The sequence below is a fragment of the Pogoniulus pusillus genome, chromosome 24 (genome assembly GCF_015220805.1).
Source record: "Pogoniulus pusillus isolate bPogPus1 chromosome 24, bPogPus1.pri, whole genome shotgun sequence".
NCBI lineage: Eukaryota > Metazoa > Chordata > Aves > Piciformes > Lybiidae > Pogoniulus > Pogoniulus pusillus.
The window spans coordinates 8,842,609-8,858,886 of NC_087287.1; the positions used below are offsets into that span (position 1 = coordinate 8,842,609).

Here is a 16,278-nt window from a genome sequence, read left to right on the forward strand (position 1 = left end):
GGAAGGGGCACCCAGGGGTGTACTAGGGGACACAGGGAGGTCACCGGCACTGGAGGACTCCCGGTAGGGTTGGAGGGGCAGGAGGGTTCCCAGGCCAGGGCTGCAGTTGGTGCTGGGTGCTGTGTTGAGTGCAGAGTTGGGTACTGGGGTACAAAAGTGGGTGTTGGGGTGCAGAGTTGGATGCTGAGGTGCAGAGCTGGCTGCTGGGGCCCAAAGGTGGGTGCTGGGGTGTAGAGGTGGGTGCTGGGGTGTAGAGGTGGGTGCTGAGGTGTAGGTCTGGATGCTGGGGTGCAGAGGTGGGTGCTGAGGTGCAGAGCTGGGTGCTGGGGTGCAGAGGTGAGTGCTGAGGTGCAGAGGTGGGTGCTGAGGTGCAGAGGTGAGTGCTGGGGTGCAGAGGTGGGTGCTGAGGTGCAGAGCTGGGTGCTGGGGTACAGAGGTGGGCGCTGGGGTGCAGAGGTGAGTGCTGGGGTGCAGAGGTGGGCGCTGGGGTGCAGAGGTGAGTGCTGGGGTGCAGAGGTGGGTGCTGAGGTGCTGAGGTGAGTGCTGGGGTGCAGAGGTGGGTGCTGGGGTGCAGAGGTGAGTGCTGGGGTGCAGAGGTGGATGCTGGAGTGCAGAGGTGAGTGCTGGAGTGCAGAGGTGGGTGCTGGGGTGCAGAGGAGGATGCTGGGGTGCAGAGGAGGATGCTGGGGTGCAGAAGTGAGTGCTGGGGTGCAGAGCTGGGTGCTGAGGTGCAGAGCTGGGTGCTGAGGTGAGTGCTGGGGTGCAGAGGTAAGTGCTGGGGTGCAGAGCTGGGTGCTGAGGTGCAGAGCTGGGTGCTGAGGTGAGTGCTGGGGTGCAGAGGTGAGTGCTGGGGTGCAGAGCTGGGTGCTGAGGTGCAGAGCTGGGTGCTGGGGTGCAGAGGTGAGTGCTGGGGTGCAGAGGTGAGTGCTGGGGTGCAGAGCTGGGTGCTGAGGTGCAGAGCTGGGTGCTGGGGTGCAGAGGTGAGTGCTGGGGTGCAGAGGTGGATGCTGCTGTGCAGAGGAGGATGCTGCTGTGCAGTGATGTGATAAGACGGAAGCGGTGTCCCCAGGGCTTAGTGTTTGGGCCAGCTCTCTATGATGTCTCCATCACCATGTGGGTGAGGGGACCAAGGCACCCTCAGTGTCTGCAGATGACTGTGCAGCGGTGTCTGGCCAGGCTGGCTCCATAGGTGAGGCCAATGGGATGAGGTTCAAGAAGCCAAGGGCTGGGTCCTGCACTGGGATCATAACAGCCCTATGGAGACTTAAGGGGCAGAGTGGCTGAAAACTGCCTGGTGGAAAAGGACAGCTGCTGAGGATGAGCCAGAGCGTGCCCAGGTAGCCAACAGGGGCACCAGCATCCTGGCAAGAGTGTGGCCAGCAGGATCCGGGCAGGGATTGTCCCTCTGGACAGGGCACTATGAGGCCACACCTGGAATCCTGGGGTCAGTTTTGGACCTCTCACTCCACAAAGGACGTTGAAGGGCAATGAAGCTGAGGAAAGACCCAGAGAGCAGGAGTGGTGAGGAGCAGCTGAGGGGGCTGGGGGTGCTGAGGCTGGAGGAAAGGAGGCTGAGGGGAGAGCTTCTGGCTCTCTGCAGCTGCCTGCAAGGAGGCTGGAGACAGGTGGGGCTGGGCTCTGCTGCCAAGGAACAGGAGCCAGGACAAGAGGAAAGGGCCTCAGGTCGCCCAAAGGGGAGGTTTAGGTTGGACGTGGCAGAAATGTCGTCAACAGAAGGGCTGCCAGTGCCTGTCCCAGGGCAGTGGTGGGGTGCTCATGGCTGGAAGGGTTTCGGAGCAGTGGAGCTGTGGTGCCAAGGGCCGTGGCTCAGTGGTGCCCTGGCAGTGGTGGGGTGCCCATGGCTGGAAGGGTTTCAGAGCAGTGGAGCTGTGGTGCCAGGGGCCGTGGCTCAGTGGTGCCCTGGCAGGGCTGGGGTGCCCATGGCTGGAAGGGATTCAGAGCAGTGGAGCTGTGGTGCCAGGGGCCGTGGCTCAGTGGTGCCCTGGCAGTGGTGGGGTGCCCATGGCTGGAAGGGATTCAGAGCAGTGGAGCTGTGGTGCCAGGGGCCGTGGCTCAGTGGTGCCCTGGCAGTGGTGGGGTGCCCATGGCTGGAAGGGATTCAGAGCAGTGGAGCTGTGGTGCCAGGGGCCGTGGCTCAGTGGTGCCCTGGCAGGGCTGGGGTGCCCATGGCTGGAAGGGATTCAGAGCAGTGGAGCTGTGGTGCCAGGGGCCGTGGCTCAGTGGTGCCCTGACAGTGGTGGGGTGCCCATGGCTGGAAGGGTTTCAGAGCAGTGGAGCTGTGGTGCCAGGGGCCGTGGCTCAGTGGTGCCCTGGCAGTGGTGGGGTGCCCATGGCTGGAAGGGATTCAGAGCAGTGGAGCTGTGGTGCCAGGGGCCGTGGCTCAGTGGTGCCCTGGCAGTGGTGGGGTGCCCATGGCTGGAAGGGATTCAGAGCAGTGGAGCTGTGGTGCCAGGGGCCGTGGCTCAGTGGTGCCCTGGCAGGGCTGGGGTGCCCATGGCTGGAAGGGATTCAGAGCAGTGGAGCTGTGGTGCCAGGGGCCGTGGCTCAGTGGTGCCCTGCCAGTGGTGGGGTGCCCATGGCTGGAAGGGTTTCAGAGCAGTGGAGCTGTGGTGCCAGGGGCCGTGGCTCAGTGGTGCCCTGGCAGTGGTGGGGTGCCCATGGCTGGAAGGGTTTCAGAGCAGTGGAGCTGTGGTGCCAGGGGCCGTGGCTCAGTGGTGCCCTGGCAGTGGTGGGGTGCCCATGGCTGGAAGGGTTTCAGCACAGTGGAGCTGTGGTGCCAGGGGCCGTGGCTCAGTGGTGCCCTGGCAGTGGTGGGGTGCCCATGGCTGGAAGGGTTTCAGCACAGTGGAGCTGTGGTGCCAGGGGCCGTGGCTCAGTGGTGCCCTGGCAGGGCTGGGGTAAGGGTTGGACTCCATCATCTTAAAACTTATTTCCCACAGAAATCCATTCGCTGCTTCGATGACGTCACGCACAGCTGCGATGACGTAATCGGCCACGCCGCAGCCGGGTAGGCGCCGCCGTGACGTCAGAGCGCGGTGACGCAACGACGCAGCTCGTTCCCGCCCTCTAGGCCCGCACAGGGCGGGGCAGGGCGGAGGGGCGTGGTCTGCGCGGAAGGAGGCGTGGCTTGGCGGAGCACGGGGCGTGGCTGCGTGTCCCCGCCCGGCCACCGTCGCCCCGCTGCCCCCCCGGCGTGAGCCGCCCCGCAGCATGGCGGGAGCCGCTGTCCCCCCCGCCCCCGCGGCCCCGCAGCCCCGGCAAGGCCCCGGAGGGCGGCGGCGGCTGCGGGATGATGGCGTGAGGAGCGCCACCTCCGTTGAGCAGGTGCGGGCCGGAGTGGAGTGGGGTGGGGTGGGGTAGGGTGTGCCGTGGTGCCGGGTTGTGGGGTGCCGGGAGGCCCTGGGGTTGGCATGTGGGGGTCCCGTGGGGCTGGCTCTGAGGGTGCTGCGTGGCCGTGGGGCTGGGGTGTGGGATGCCATGGGGCTGGTTGTGAGGGTGCCAGGCTGCTGTGGGGCTGGGGTGTGTGATGCCATGGGGCTGGTTGTGAGGGTGCCAGGCTGCTGTGGGGCTGGGGTGTGGGATGCCATGGGGCTGGTTGTGAGGGTGCCAGGCTGCCACGGGGCAGGGGTATGGGGTGACATGGGGCTGGTTGTGAGGGTGCCAGGCTGCCACGGGGCTGGGGTATGGGGTGACATGGGGCTGGTTCTGAGTGTGCCAGGCTGCCACGGGGCTGGGGTATGGGGTGACATGGGGCTGGTTCTGAGTGTGCCAGGCTGCCACGGGGCTGGGGTATGGGGTGACATGGGGCTGGTTCTGAGTGTGCCAGGCTGCCACGGGGCTGGGGTATGGGGTGACATGGGGCTGGTTCTGAGTGTGCCAGGCTGCCACGGGGCTGGGGTATGGGGTGACATGGGGCTGGTTCTGAGGGTGCTGTGGGGCCACAGGGGTGGGATATAGAGGGCTATAGAACTGGTTCTGAGGCTGCTATGGGGCTGGGTATGGGCTGCCATGGCACTGGGCAACCCCTGCCCTGGTTCCTCTCTCCCCGGGCTGCTGCTGGCCCCACAGCAGCTGTGCCTCCAGCTCGGACACCAGGGTTTCAGCGGGGTGGGTGGCTGCCGCCCACCAGTGCTGGCAGCTCCAGAACCAACTCGGGGAGGATGGGAGGAGGGTCTTAGGCGGCACCCATCCCCTCCCTGCCCCATTCCCTCCCTCTCTTCCTGCTTCAGTCCCCAGTGGTGGTTCCCTGGGTGCCAATGGGGTGAAAGGTACCCCATGGGTTTCTCAATCTGGGGGTGTTCCAGAATGAGCCAAACCCTGGCATGAAAATGGCTGTGTTCAAATGTCCCCCCCCACGCAGTGCTGGAGACCTGCCCTGCTCCCCAAAACCACAGTGCCCAGGCTGCTACCACGGCCAGGGCGGTGGGAGCCCCACAGCAGCCTGGCACCCTCAGAGACTGCCCCATGGTGACACTCCACATCTATCCCAGCCTTCAGCCAGCCCCGTGGTAGTCTGGCATGCTCAGACCCAGCCCCATGGCAGCCTGACACCTTCAGAGCCAGCCCCATGGGCCCTCAGCCTAATCCCAGCACAAAGCTCCTTGGCAGCTCAGGCTAAGCTGCTCCAGGGGCAGGACCAAGACGCTTCGGGTCACTTGGTTTGCCCAGAGATGGTGCCACTGGGAGCTGGATAAACCCCTGGGCTGAGAGCTCAGGGGTGGGGGGCTTGGTAAGGCTGAGCTGGGGGATGGCAGAGGAGCCATTTCCCAGAGCTGACTGTGGTCTTTGTCCTCTCATGGCACTGCGGCTGGTGGCAGAGCAAGGTGGAGGACATTGTGCAGGAGGTGTTTGATGCCTTCAAGAACAACCACCACGACGTGCAGTAAGTCCCTGTGGCAGAAACACTCCATGGCAGCAACTAACTCAGCCCTATCCCGAAACCAGTGACTCCTGCAGCTGCCCAGACCCACTGTGGTGTTGTCAGCCTGGGGTTTGTGCCCCTTCTTGTCCCAGTTGCCCAGCCCTGCCTTGCCTTCCAGATTCATCCTGCACCGAGAGAAGCACTTCCATTACCTGAAGAGAGGCCTCCGGCAGCTCACCGAAGCCTATGAGGTACTGGTGCTGGTGGCAGTGCCACCACTTTGCTTGCCTGAGGCCAGCATTTTGCCCTGGGGTTGTCACCTGGTGTTTATTGTCCCCTGGGGCAGAGGCAGCAGCTCCTTGTGTCCCCTTAGGTCATGCTTGCTGGAGGCTCTCTTGCTTGTCTCCTCCTCTGCCCGCTCTTCATGGCGCACCCAGAGCTCCTCACCACTCCCTGGCCACCCTGACTGTCCCCTCTGTCCCCACAGTGTCTGGATGCCAGCCGTCCCTGGCTCTGCTACTGGATCCTGCACAGCTTGGAGCTGCTGGATGAGCCAATTCCCCAGGCGGTTGCCTCGGAGTAAGTGACAAAAGCTGTTGGGGGAGCCCCAACAGCAGCCTGGGGGCACCTTCGCCACCAAATTCCAGTGTGGTAGGGCTTGGAAGGGACCTCTGGAGATCATCTGGTGCAACCTCCTGCTAAAGCCAGGGGCAGCCACAGCAGCTTGCCCAGCAGCACAATGCCCAGGGGGCGTTGGAAACTCTCCAGAGGAGACTCCACAACCTCTCTGGGCAGCCTGCTCCAGCCCTCCAGCACTCTCACACCAAACAAGCTTCTCCTCAGCCTCACATGCAACCTCCTGCACTCCACTTTGTGCCCTCTGCCCCTTGGCCTGGCCCTGGGCACCACTGAGCAGAGCCTGGCCCCAGCCTCTTGCCCCCCACAGCTCCTTTAGCTGTTGCTGAGCACTGAGCAGATGCCCTCTGGGGCTGCTCTCCTGCAGGCTCCACAGCCCCAGGGCTCTCAGCCTTTGCTCCTCACAGAGCTGCTCCAGGCCCCTCAGCACCTCCAGAGCCTGCCCTGGACTCTCTCCAGCAGTTCCCAGTCTGTGCTGAACTGGGGAGCCCAGAACTCAATGCAGGACTCTTGCTGTGGCCTCAGTAGGGCAGAGAACTGGGGGAGGAGAACTTCCTACATCCTGCTGACCACACTCATACCTCCAGCAGACCATTGACCTTCTTGGCCATTAGGGCACACTGTTGGCTCATGGGCAGCTTGTTCCCCAGCGCTCCGAGGACCCTCTCCTTGGAGCTGCTCTCCAGCAGCTGCTCACTCCTCACCTGTAGTGCTGCAAGGAGTTGTTCTTCCCCAGGTGCAGGACTCTCCACTTGCCCTGTTTGAACTTCATGAGGTTCCTCTCCCCCAGCTCTCCATCCTGGCCAGGACTGCGGGGGCTACCCGCGTGATGCTGGAGGTGCCACCTCCCGCTGTCCCCACACGCTGGTGGCACCAAAGGAGTGCTTTGTCTTGCCCCTGGCAATCAATGCCACCCATTCTTGTGGCCGGTGCCTCGTGACAGACAGAGATGGGGGACAAAGAGCCAGATAACCTCTGGCTTTGGCCCTGGGGAGGGGCACGCCAAGGGCGTTTAACCAGAGCCCTACGTCTTCCCTAGCCGTGGTAGTGCTGACTGGGGGGGGGAGTCAGGAGGGGTCTCCTGAGCCCCTTCATCACCCCACTTGTGTGTTCCCTACCAGTGTCTGTGAGTTCCTGAGCCGTTGCCAAAGCCCCCAAGGTGGTTTTGGGGGGGGTCCTGGCCAGCACCCCCACCTTGCCCCCACCTATGCTGCGGTCAATGCGCTCTGCATCATCGGCACGGAGCAGGCCTTTGAGATCATAGACAGGTATGGTGGCACCCTGGTGCTACTGGGGTGGGGGCAGGGTGGCCTGGCTGGCTGGTGTGTGGCTAGGGGAGGTGGCAGGATACCTGTTCCCCCCACCCAGCATTGTGTTGGCTCTTGCAGGAAGAAGCTGCTGGAGTATCTGCAGTCACTGAAGCAGCCTGATGGCTCCTTCATCATGCACATTGGCGGTGAGGTGGACGTCAGGTTGGTGAACACTGTGGTTTGGGGTAGGGACGTGGCTGTGACATGCTTCCAGCCAGCTGGGTGACGTGGTTGGGAGGGGCTGCCATGGTCCTGAGCAGCCATGGGCCCCCAGGAGTGCCTACTGTGCTGCCTCGGTGGCCTCGCTGACCAACATCCTCACGCCCATGCTCTTCGCCGGGACGGCCGAGTGGATTGTGAGGTGAGAGCCAGTGCCCCGTGGGAGCATCATTGACAGGGGGAGCTTCTCATGTGGGTACTGTCCTCACCCCTCCTGCCCACCTAGGTGCCAAAACTGGGAAGGTGGCATTGGTGGGGTGCCAGGCATGGAGGCCCATGGTGGTTACACCTTCTGTGGCATGGCAGCCTTGGTCATCCTCAAGAAGGAACATCTGCTGAACCTCCAGAGCTTGTTGGTGAGTGGCACCATACATGCCTGGTGGCCCCGTGGCTCTCAGCTGGGGGTGTTGGCTGGCTGGCTGTGCTGGGGAGGGGTACCCCTGTTCAGGCTGTGCCCTGTCCCTCTCTGTGCCACGCAGCGCTGGGTAACCAGCCGGCAGATGCGCTTTGAAGGTGGCTTCCAGGGTCGCTGCAACAAGCTGGTGGATGGGTGCTACTCCTTCTGGCAAGCTGGGCTCCTGCCTCTCATCCACCGTGCCCTCCACGCCCAGGGTGAGTCACTGCAGGGAGGGCCCCAGCTTCTCTGCTCCCACAGTGGTGTCTTTAAGGAGGGGTGAGGGTTTTAGAGAGTCATGAAGTTGGAAGAGAACTTTGAGATCATGGAGCCCAACAACAGGTGGAGAGATCCTGGAGCCCAACCCCAGGAGAGCCAGTGGCATCCTGGCCTGTATCAGGACTGAGTGATCCTGGAGGTCTCTTCCAACCTGGTTGATTCTATGAAAATTACAGTTTTCAACCTTCAACCCAGCACAGCCCAGGGTGCTGCTGAGCCATGGCCCTCAGCACCACATCTCCACGGCTCTGACACCCCTCCAGGGATGGGGACTCCACCACTGCTGCAGGCGGCCTCAAGGGCAAGAAATTGTTCCTCATGTCCAACCTCCCCTGGGGCAACTTGAGGCCATGTCTTGTTGTCCTGGCGCTTGTTCCTTGGCAGCAGAGCCCAACCCCCAGCTGGCTCCAGCCTCCTTGCAGGGAGTTGCAGAGAGCCAGAAGCTCTCCCCTCAGCCTCTTTTTCTCCAGGCTGAGCACCCCCAGCTCCCTCAGCTGCTCCTCACAAGACACATTCTCTAGACCTTGCCCCCAGCCCCTTCCCAGCTGAGGGTGGGCAGCTACTTGGGTGTCCTCACGTCCTCAGGATGTCCTCAGGGAGTCCCAGTGGCACTTTGGCTACCCCACCTGCCTTTTTGCTTCAGGGTTTGACCCTCTGCTGGCCCAATACCTTATGGGTATACAAGAAGGCTTTGGGGTGATTTTCTACCTCTCTGGGGTCCCCTCAAGCTATTGCTTCTCCTCTGCCCAGGTGACACAGCACTCAGCATGTCCAGCTGGATGTTTGACCGCTCCGCGCTGCAGGAGTACATCCTCCTGTGCTGCCAGTGCCCGGCTGGGGGGCTGCTGGACAAACCGGGCAAGTGAGTGCCAACCTGGGGTGGGAGGTGGCTTCTTGGTGGCTCTAGACCCCCTGCTTAGCACCTAAATGTCACCCTTAGGTCCCGGGATTTCTACCACACCTGCTACTGCCTGAGTGGGTTGTCCATCGCCCAGCACTTCGGCAGCGGCGATCTGCACCACGAGCTGGTCCTGGGCGGCTCTGACAACCGCCTGGTAGGTGCTGGGCACTGCCCCTGCCCCCAGCCAGCTGGGAAGGGCTGAGAAATGGTCAGAAAAGGGCGAGGGAAAAGGTCGGGGAGGGGCATGGCAAGGGGCCAGAAGAGACCAGAAGGGCAAAAAAAGTGTCAAAGGAGGCCAGGGGGAGGAATGGCAGAGGGCCAGAAGAGACCAAGAGAAAGGCAAAATGTGGACCAAAGGAGGTCAGGGGAAGGGATGGCAAAGGCCAGGGAGAGGGATGGCAGAGGGCCAGAAGAGACCAGAAGGGCAAAAAAAGGGCCAAAGGAGGCCAGGGAGAGGGATGGCAGAGGGCCAGAAGAGACCAGAAGGGCAAAAAAAGGGCCAAAGGAGGCCAGGGAGAGGGATGGCAAAGGCTGGGAGAGGCATGACAAAGGGCCAGGAGACCAGGAGAAGGGCTGAAAAAGGACCAAAGGAGGCCAGGGAGAGGGATGGCAGAGGGCCAGAAGAGACCAGGAGAAGGGCAAAATATGGGCCTGAGGAGGCCAGGAGAAGGGCAAAAAAAGGTCAATAAAAGGGTGAAATGAGGTCAGGAAAGAGTCAAAAGCCGTTAGAAAATGGAGTAGAAAAGGCCAGTAAGAAAGGAAGATTATATAGAAAGGCCAAGAAGAGGGCCAGAGAAAGGCCAGAGAGGCCAAAAAGCAAACAGAGAGATTAGAAGGCAGCAGAAGGCCGCCAAGAGCAGGCACTAACTCCCTCTCCCCCCGCAGCAGCCCACGCACCCTGTGTACAACATCTCCCCGCAGAAGGTGATTCGAGCTGTGCTGCACTTCCTGCAGCAGCCTCTGCCCGGCCAGGAGCCCTCGGACGCTGCTGAATAGAGGGGATGGGGGAGGTCCTGCTGCTGCCCACCCCTCCCCCCACCTCAAGACCCTGGACTGTGCTGAGCTGAGTGGGGGGTATCGGTGAGAAGCTGCCACTGTGGCCACGTTTTGGGTGCAGCGAGGTCCTCAGGGTGCTAGCAATACCAAAAACCGGCTTGTCCCCGTGGCTACCGGCTCCTGGTGCCGCCACCGGGGGTGCCCCCACCACGCTGGGCATCCCTGTTGTGCCCAGGCTGTGTCCCTGACGAGGAGCCGAGTGGGACGTGGCATCAATAAAACAAACCTGAGAGCTGCCCCTCTGCTGTCGGCCAGGAGGGCAGGTGGCCACCAGCACCTTGTGGCCCGGGGGATGGGGTAGGTGACACCAAGCTTGGGCTGCTGCCAGGCTCTTTCCAAACTCGTAGAGCCTTTCTAAACCCTTTCCAGACTCTACCCTTTTCCAGGCTCCTTCCAAACCCTTAGATCCTTTCCCAGGTTCCTTCCTTTCCAGACCCTTTCTAGGCTCCTTCCAAACTCTTCTAGACCCTTTCCAGTTTCATTCTGTGCCCTTTCCAGAGTCTGGACCCTTTCCTGGTTCCTTCCAAGCTCTTTCTAAACCTTTCCATGCTCTTTATAGGCTCCTTCCAAACTCTTCCTAGACTCTTTCCAGCTTTTTCCATATTCTTTCCAGACTCTGAACCCTTTCTAGGCTCCGAGTTCTTTATAAACCCTTTTTGGGCTCTCTTTAGACCTTTTCCAGACTCCTTCAAAAACTCTTTAGAGCCTATCCCAGGCTCCTTCTAAACTCTTTCCAGACTCTTTCCAGGTTCCTTCCAAACTCTTCCTAGACCCTTTCCAGTTTCTTTCTGAACCCTTTCCAGGCTCCTTCCAAACTCTTCCTAGACCCTTTCCAGTTTCTGAACCCTTTCCAGGCTCCTTCCAAACTCTTTCCAGTTTCTTTCTGAACCCTTTTCAGGCTCTTTCCAAGTTCCTAACCCTTTCTGGACCCTTTCCAGGCTCCTCCTCCTTGCAGCCCCCTCTCCCCCGGGTGTCACCCCCACCCTTGCCTCTCCCCACCCCAAAAACATGGCAGCCACCACGGGGAAAAGGATAAAATAAGTTGTTTTTTGTCTTTATTCTTTATAGTCTTATAGTAAAGGGAAGCCTTAACTTGCAAGACAACTCTGGGCAGTATGTACAACATACTTTAGATCCATGGAATGAATCTGAATGGGGGTGGGGTGGGACAAGGGGGTGTGTGTGGGAGTCACCTATGGGACAAGGGAAGGGACACCAGAGGTCAGAGAATGCCACGGAGGCTGGGGAGGCGTTGAAGGTGGGAGGAAAGCAGAGGGGAGTGGGACACAAACCAGCCTGACCCCGCTCTTTTGAAGAGAGAGGGGGTTGCTGGTGCTGCCTCCTCCCTCTCCCAGTTTTGGGGTGGGGAGGGCCAGGTGGAATTGCAGATGCAGAAAATAAATAGCGAGATGCCCCCCCCCCACCTTTTCCCCTCCCCCTCTCCCCAAAATAAAAGGTTCCCCACCCTGTGCTTGGGGAGGAGGCTGCCAGGCTCCTGCGCAGCCCTGTCCTTCAGCTCCAGACTGCTGTGGTCCTCAGGTATAAATAGAAACGCTCATATAAAATCAGAAGGGAGACAGAAGAGTGTGTGGGGGCTCACTAAGTCTGGGGGGGACTGGAGAGGGGGACTGGGCTAGGATGTCTCCTTGTGGCCCCCCCTCCCCAACCCCGTCCCTCCCCAAGTCTGTGGGGTGAGTGCTGCGAGCCCCTGGCTGGCTTAGAGCAGGGGTGGGCAAAGGGGCTGGGGAAGGGTTGGGAAGCTGCAGTCCGAGAGCTTCTAGGAGAGGAGGGGGAGAAAAGTCTTTAGGCAGCCAGGCTGTGGCGGGGGGGCTCTGTGGAGTGAGGAGGAGGGGGCCCTAACTGGCCTCCATGCGCAGCTTCTTCCTGTTCTGCGGCTCCTCGGGCTCCGAGTCGGAGCTGGAGTCGGAGCCGCCGTCGAAGGCAGAGATGGTGCTGCCCTTGGCGTTGGTGTAGAGGCTGCCGCTCTCCGTCGAGGGGTAGTTGGCCTGCAGCTGGGCGCTCGACCTGGCCTTCTCCAGAGCCCGCACTGCGGGGGCACGGCGGGCACCGAGTCAGCCCCGGGGCACTCGGCCCTGCCCCTGCGTGCCCAGCTCCTCTGGCATCCCCTCAGCTCCCGTGGGACCCTGCTTCCTGCGGGACCTCTTCTGATACCTGTGGGACTCTCCCCACCAGCTCCCACGTCTCTTCATCCCCTGGCTCCTGTGGAATCTCTCCTGGCTCCCGTGGGACCCCTTCTGAGGGAGGTCTGTAGGACCTCCCTCAGCTCCTATGTCACCTTGTTCCCTGGCTCCTGTGGGACGCTCTCGGCTCCTGTGGGATCTCCCTGGCTCCTGTGGGACCCCATCAGCTCCCCTGAGACCATCTCTGGCTCTTGTAGGATTCACTCAGTTCCTGTGGAACCATTTCTAGCTCCCACGGGACCCCCTCAGCTTCTCTGGGACCGTTCCTGGCTCTCACGGGACCCTTACCAGCTCCTGTGGGATCCCTCCCTGTCTCTGTAGGACCTTCCGAGCCTCTGTAGGATCCCCTCAGCTGCCCTGGGACCATTTCTAGCTGTCTCCCAGCTCCTGCAGGATCCCCCAGGTGCTGACCTTGCTGTTCCAGGAGTGCGTTCTGCCTCTTGAGGTCGTCGATGTCCTGCTGGTGCGTGTGGTTTTTCCGGCGCATGTACTGGATGTACTCTGTGGCTTTGTCCAGGATTTGGGCCCGGGATGCCTGTTGCAATAGTGAGAAAAGACACGAGGCAAGATAAAGACCTTGCCCAAAGAGGCGTTGGGGGGGTGGGTGTCATCAGTGAAGGGGTTTTTTTTGCCCCATCCCACCCATTCTGCTGCACCAACACCACCAGGTGAAGCCAAACCCAGTTCTTGTCCCCAACTGGGTGCAGAGCACTGGGAAAAGGCCATAATATCCCATAATATCCCCCCTGGGGAGAAGCCAGCACCACAGATGAGGTTGTTGACAGCACCCAAGCGCCGCTATTCCAAGCTCGGAAGATCCAACTGGATGAGGTGGAATCAGCTCTCTCCACCTTCCCAAGAGAAACAACAGCAACAGGGCCGGCAGCGAGCGGGGAAGGGCTGGCAGAGCACATCCTGCCCCCAGGAATGCTGCTCAGCAAGCCCTGCAGGCATGGAACCACAGCTGAGCCCCACTGCCCGTGTCTTCCCATCCCAAACGCTTGTGCAGGACGGGTGGCAGGGGGCAGGAGGGCTCCTCAGCAGGCTGCCAGCACGCTCCACAAACTCACCTTCTCTCCCTGGAGGGACGGGACAGAGTCCCGCAGGCTGTGGAAGCTGTCCTTGATGTGGTCCCTGCGCTTGCGCTCCAGCGCGTTGTGATGGGCACGCTTATCGGCCTGCCGTGGGGAAGGGGCAGCTTGAGGGGGATGGGCACCACGCTGGGGGGAACCTACAACCCACTAGGCACCCACAACCCACTCCCTTTCCAACCCACCAGTGCCCAGAAGCGTAGGTTACAACCCCTTAGTGGTGCCTCACGGAGAAGCCAGGGCAGGAAGAAGCAAAGTGCTGCTTTTCTGCCCCACCACCATCACCCCAAGCCCCACGGGTCGGTAGCTCTGCAGCTAGGTGTAGGAGCTCTGCTGGCCTCCAAACACTCCTCAACCAGGTGCCAAACACTGGCACGATGCCTCCAGCCCTACCACGGAGGCAGCACTGGGGTGAGGCCGTGGGCAGGAGGAGGCTGCTCCCTGTTTGCTTTCGGTTTCTCTCCAACCCAACCCCGGGGGTGATTTCCTGCTGCTGGGGCTGCCCCACTGCGGGGGTAAAAATGGGGAGGGGAGGGTCCAGCACAGCCCCAAGGGTGTCCTGCACCCCCCTCCTACAATAACCCTTTTATCTGCCCTCTGCCCCATGCAAGTGTCTGCTTCCACCCCCTGCAAAACTAGCCCCGCATGCACCCCCCCCCAAAAAATAGCCTCCCACAGGTACCCCCAAAAGCCATAGCCCCCCCCAGTCTCTTCCCTCAAAAGAAACACAGCCCCACACAGAACCCCCACTGAAAGCCCCCCCATCTTCCTCCCCAAACACCTCAGACCCACATTCCCCCCTCCCCTAAAGAACTCCAGCCCCAAAGATCCTCCCCCCCAAACCCACACCCCTTGAGAAACCAAAATCCTCCTCCCTCCCCAAGCCCCACAGCCACCCCCCCCCAAACACCTCCCCTGAGACACAAACTCCATAGGTCTGTAGGTGTCCCCAGGACCCCCAAGCAAACATCTCCCCCCACAAGTCTCACAAGTGTGCCCCCCGCAAAAAAACAACCCCTCCAGTCCCAGTCATGTCCCACTCTCTGGCCCCACATGCCCCTCCAAAAACCCACCCCAGCCCCACAGGACACCCCTAAAGAGATGTCCCCCTCTAAGCCCCCAGCCCGCGCCTCACAGGTGTGTCATGTCCCCATCCCATGTCCTCCTCCGAAAACCCCCAGGCCCACAAAGCTGCCCTCTCCCACGAGCCCTGACCCCACAGCTGTTCCCCCCAAAAGATCCTGGCCCCACGGGACGCCCCCAAACAGACCTCCCCCTCTCCAAGAGGTGTCCCCACCCCGAAAAGATGTCCCACCCTGAAAGCGACACCAACCCAACGGTGCCACAAGGGACACCCCAACAGACACCTCCCCCTCACCCCTCCGCCAAAGTCCCAGCCCCACAGACGTGTCCCCCCCAGCTGAGGGACACAACCCCCCCAGCACGCCCCCAGCCCCAAACAGCAGCCCCCCAGGGCAGAGCCCCAGCTCCGCGGCGCACCCCTAACCCCCCTGCCCCTCTCCCAACACCCATCTCACAGCTCCCCACTCCCCGTGTCACGATCCCCTTTCCATGTCGCGACAGCACCCCCCCGGCCCCCCCTTGCTCCCCACGTGCTCCCGGTACCGGCGAGGGGAGGGTTTGTGTGTGAAGAGATAAAGGGGGGTCGGGAACGGGCGGCAGCAACGTACCGCGGACTGAAACCTCGGCTGCTCCTCCTAACGGGGGGGCCCGGGGCCGGCGGGGAGGAGGAGGAAGAGGAAGGGTTTGTTGTTGTTGTTTGTTTTTTGGGGGGGGGCACCGGGAAACAGGCCCACGATGAAGGGAGGGAAAGAGAAAAAGAAACCAAACGTTACCCCCCCGCTGCCCCAGCACCGTGGGGGAGCTGTGGGGGGGTGAAAGGACTCTCCCGGGGATCCGATCCCGAACTCACGTCGCTCTCCACCTCGATGTCATCGTTATCGCTCATCGCTACCGGGGGCCGCCGGGGGTGAACCGCGGGCCGCGCCGCCACAACAACAGGCCGCAGCGCGCCTGCGCGGCGCGCCCACGGGAGCTGGCGGCGCGGCGCATTGTGGGTACTGTGGTCCGCGGCGGCAGGCGGGGCAGGGCGGCGCCCGCGCGCGGAACTACAACTCCCGGCGTGCAGTGCGGGCGGGCGCGGCGCGCGCCGGGAGCGGTAGTTCTCCCCCCAGGGGCTGCGCGGGCCCGAGCGCTGCTCTGTGAGGCTGCATGGAGGGAGGTGAGGCGGAGCAGGGGGAGGGGGGAGAGCGTTTATTGAGGTGCCGCGGGAGCAAAGGGAGGGGGGCCGTGAGGCTGGTCCGGGGCGCTTGTGCACCCGCCTTGCGGGCGCCGAGGGTCGGTCTTGGGGGGTGGGCCGGGGGTCTGTCTGAAGGTGTTGCCTGAGGTGAGTTGTGGGCCTGGCTGAGGGGCTGTGTACCTGCCTGAGGGGCTGTGGGGACTCCCTGCAGGGTCATGAGCTGATGTGGACCTCCTTGAGGAGCTTGTGGGGCTGCCTGAGGGGTTGTGTACCTGCCTGAGGGGCTGTGGGTCTCTATGGGGGGTTGTGAGCTCGGTTTGGGGGTGCCGAGTGTCAGCCTTGGGGGTCTGGCTGGGGGTCTATCGAGGGTCTGAAGATGTTACCTGAAGCGAGTTGTGGACCTACCTGAGGAGCTTGTGGGCCTGGCTGAGGGGTTGTGGGGTCTCTCTGCAGGGTCAAAGCTCATGTGGACCTCCCTGAGGAGCTTGTGGGGCTGCCTGAGGGGTTGTGGGGTCTCTCTGCAGGGTCAAAGCTCATGTGGACCTCCCTGAGGAGCTTGTGGGGCTGCCTGAGGGTCCATGTACCTGCCTGAGGGATTGTAGGTCTCTCTAGGGGGTCCAGTCTGGGGTGCTGAGTGTCAGTCCTGGGGGATGGAGGTATGCCTAGGGTCTGAAGAGGTGGTCTGAGGACCTTTCTGAGGGCACTGTGGGGTCCCTCTGGGAGGTTGTGGGTGTGGTTGAAGATCTGTGGACCTGCGTGGAGAGCTTACTGAGAGGCTGGGGGCCTGGTCTGGAGAAGCTATGAGTCTGCCTGGTGGGCTGCCTGAGTACCTGTGGGCCCGGTCTAGGGTCTGTGGGCCTGATTTGGAGGCTGCAGGCCTGGGCTAGGAGGCTGAAGGTCTGCCTTGGGGAGGAGAGTTGTGGGCCTGGGCTGAGGATCTACTGCTCTGTCTTACCCAGGGGGGAGTCTGTGATCGTGGTTTGAGGTCTATGAACCTGCCAGAGGAAACCTGTGCCCACCTGAGTGGTCTGGGTCACTCCATCGAGAAC

At 62.0% G+C, this 16,278-nt stretch overlaps 2 protein-coding genes across 8 annotated transcripts; one reads left to right on the plus strand and one right to left on the minus strand.

The window, feature by feature from the left end:
* The first annotated feature begins 868 nt into the window (after positions 1 to 868).
* FNTB (farnesyltransferase, CAAX box, subunit beta) lies at positions 869 to 9,914 on the plus strand. 3 transcript variants are annotated; one of them, XM_064163342.1, is made up of 13 exons: positions 869 to 1,521; positions 2,961 to 3,345; positions 4,839 to 4,903; positions 5,061 to 5,133; positions 5,370 to 5,461; positions 6,640 to 6,786; positions 6,907 to 6,990; positions 7,103 to 7,189; positions 7,274 to 7,403; positions 7,527 to 7,659; positions 8,471 to 8,582; positions 8,661 to 8,775; positions 9,510 to 9,914. In XM_064163342.1, exons 2-13 carry the CDS (start codon positions 3,232 to 3,234, stop codon positions 9,615 to 9,617), a joined length of 1,260 nt encoding a protein of 419 aa, XP_064019412.1. In that variant the 5' UTR covers positions 869 to 1,521; positions 2,961 to 3,231; the 3' UTR covers positions 9,618 to 9,914. The 3 variants fall into 3 exon arrangements, with proteins under 3 accessions (XP_064019412.1, XP_064019410.1, XP_064019411.1); XM_064163340.1 differs by having other exon boundaries at positions 958 to 1,521; positions 9,507 to 9,914; XM_064163341.1 differs by having other exon boundaries at positions 958 to 1,337; positions 9,507 to 9,914.
* A 790-nt stretch (positions 9,915 to 10,704) lies between these two features.
* On the minus strand, positions 10,705 to 15,031 carry MAX (MYC associated factor X). Of its 5 annotated transcripts, XM_064163377.1 has the most exons (6): positions 14,903 to 15,031; positions 14,661 to 14,687; positions 12,949 to 13,056; positions 12,667 to 12,822; positions 12,290 to 12,413; positions 10,705 to 11,724 (listed from the first exon to the last, which is right to left on the minus strand). In XM_064163377.1, the coding sequence occupies exons 1-6, from the start codon at positions 14,936 to 14,938 to the stop codon at positions 11,534 to 11,536; spliced, it is 642 nt and encodes a 213-aa protein (XP_064019447.1). In that variant the 5' UTR covers positions 14,939 to 15,031; the 3' UTR covers positions 10,705 to 11,533. The 5 variants fall into 5 exon arrangements, with proteins under 5 accessions (XP_064019447.1, XP_064019448.1, XP_064019449.1 ...); XM_064163378.1 differs by lacking the exon at positions 14,661 to 14,687; XM_064163379.1 differs by lacking the exon at positions 12,667 to 12,822 and having other exon boundaries at positions 12,290 to 12,419.
* Between the last annotated feature and the right edge of the window lie 1,247 nt (positions 15,032 to 16,278).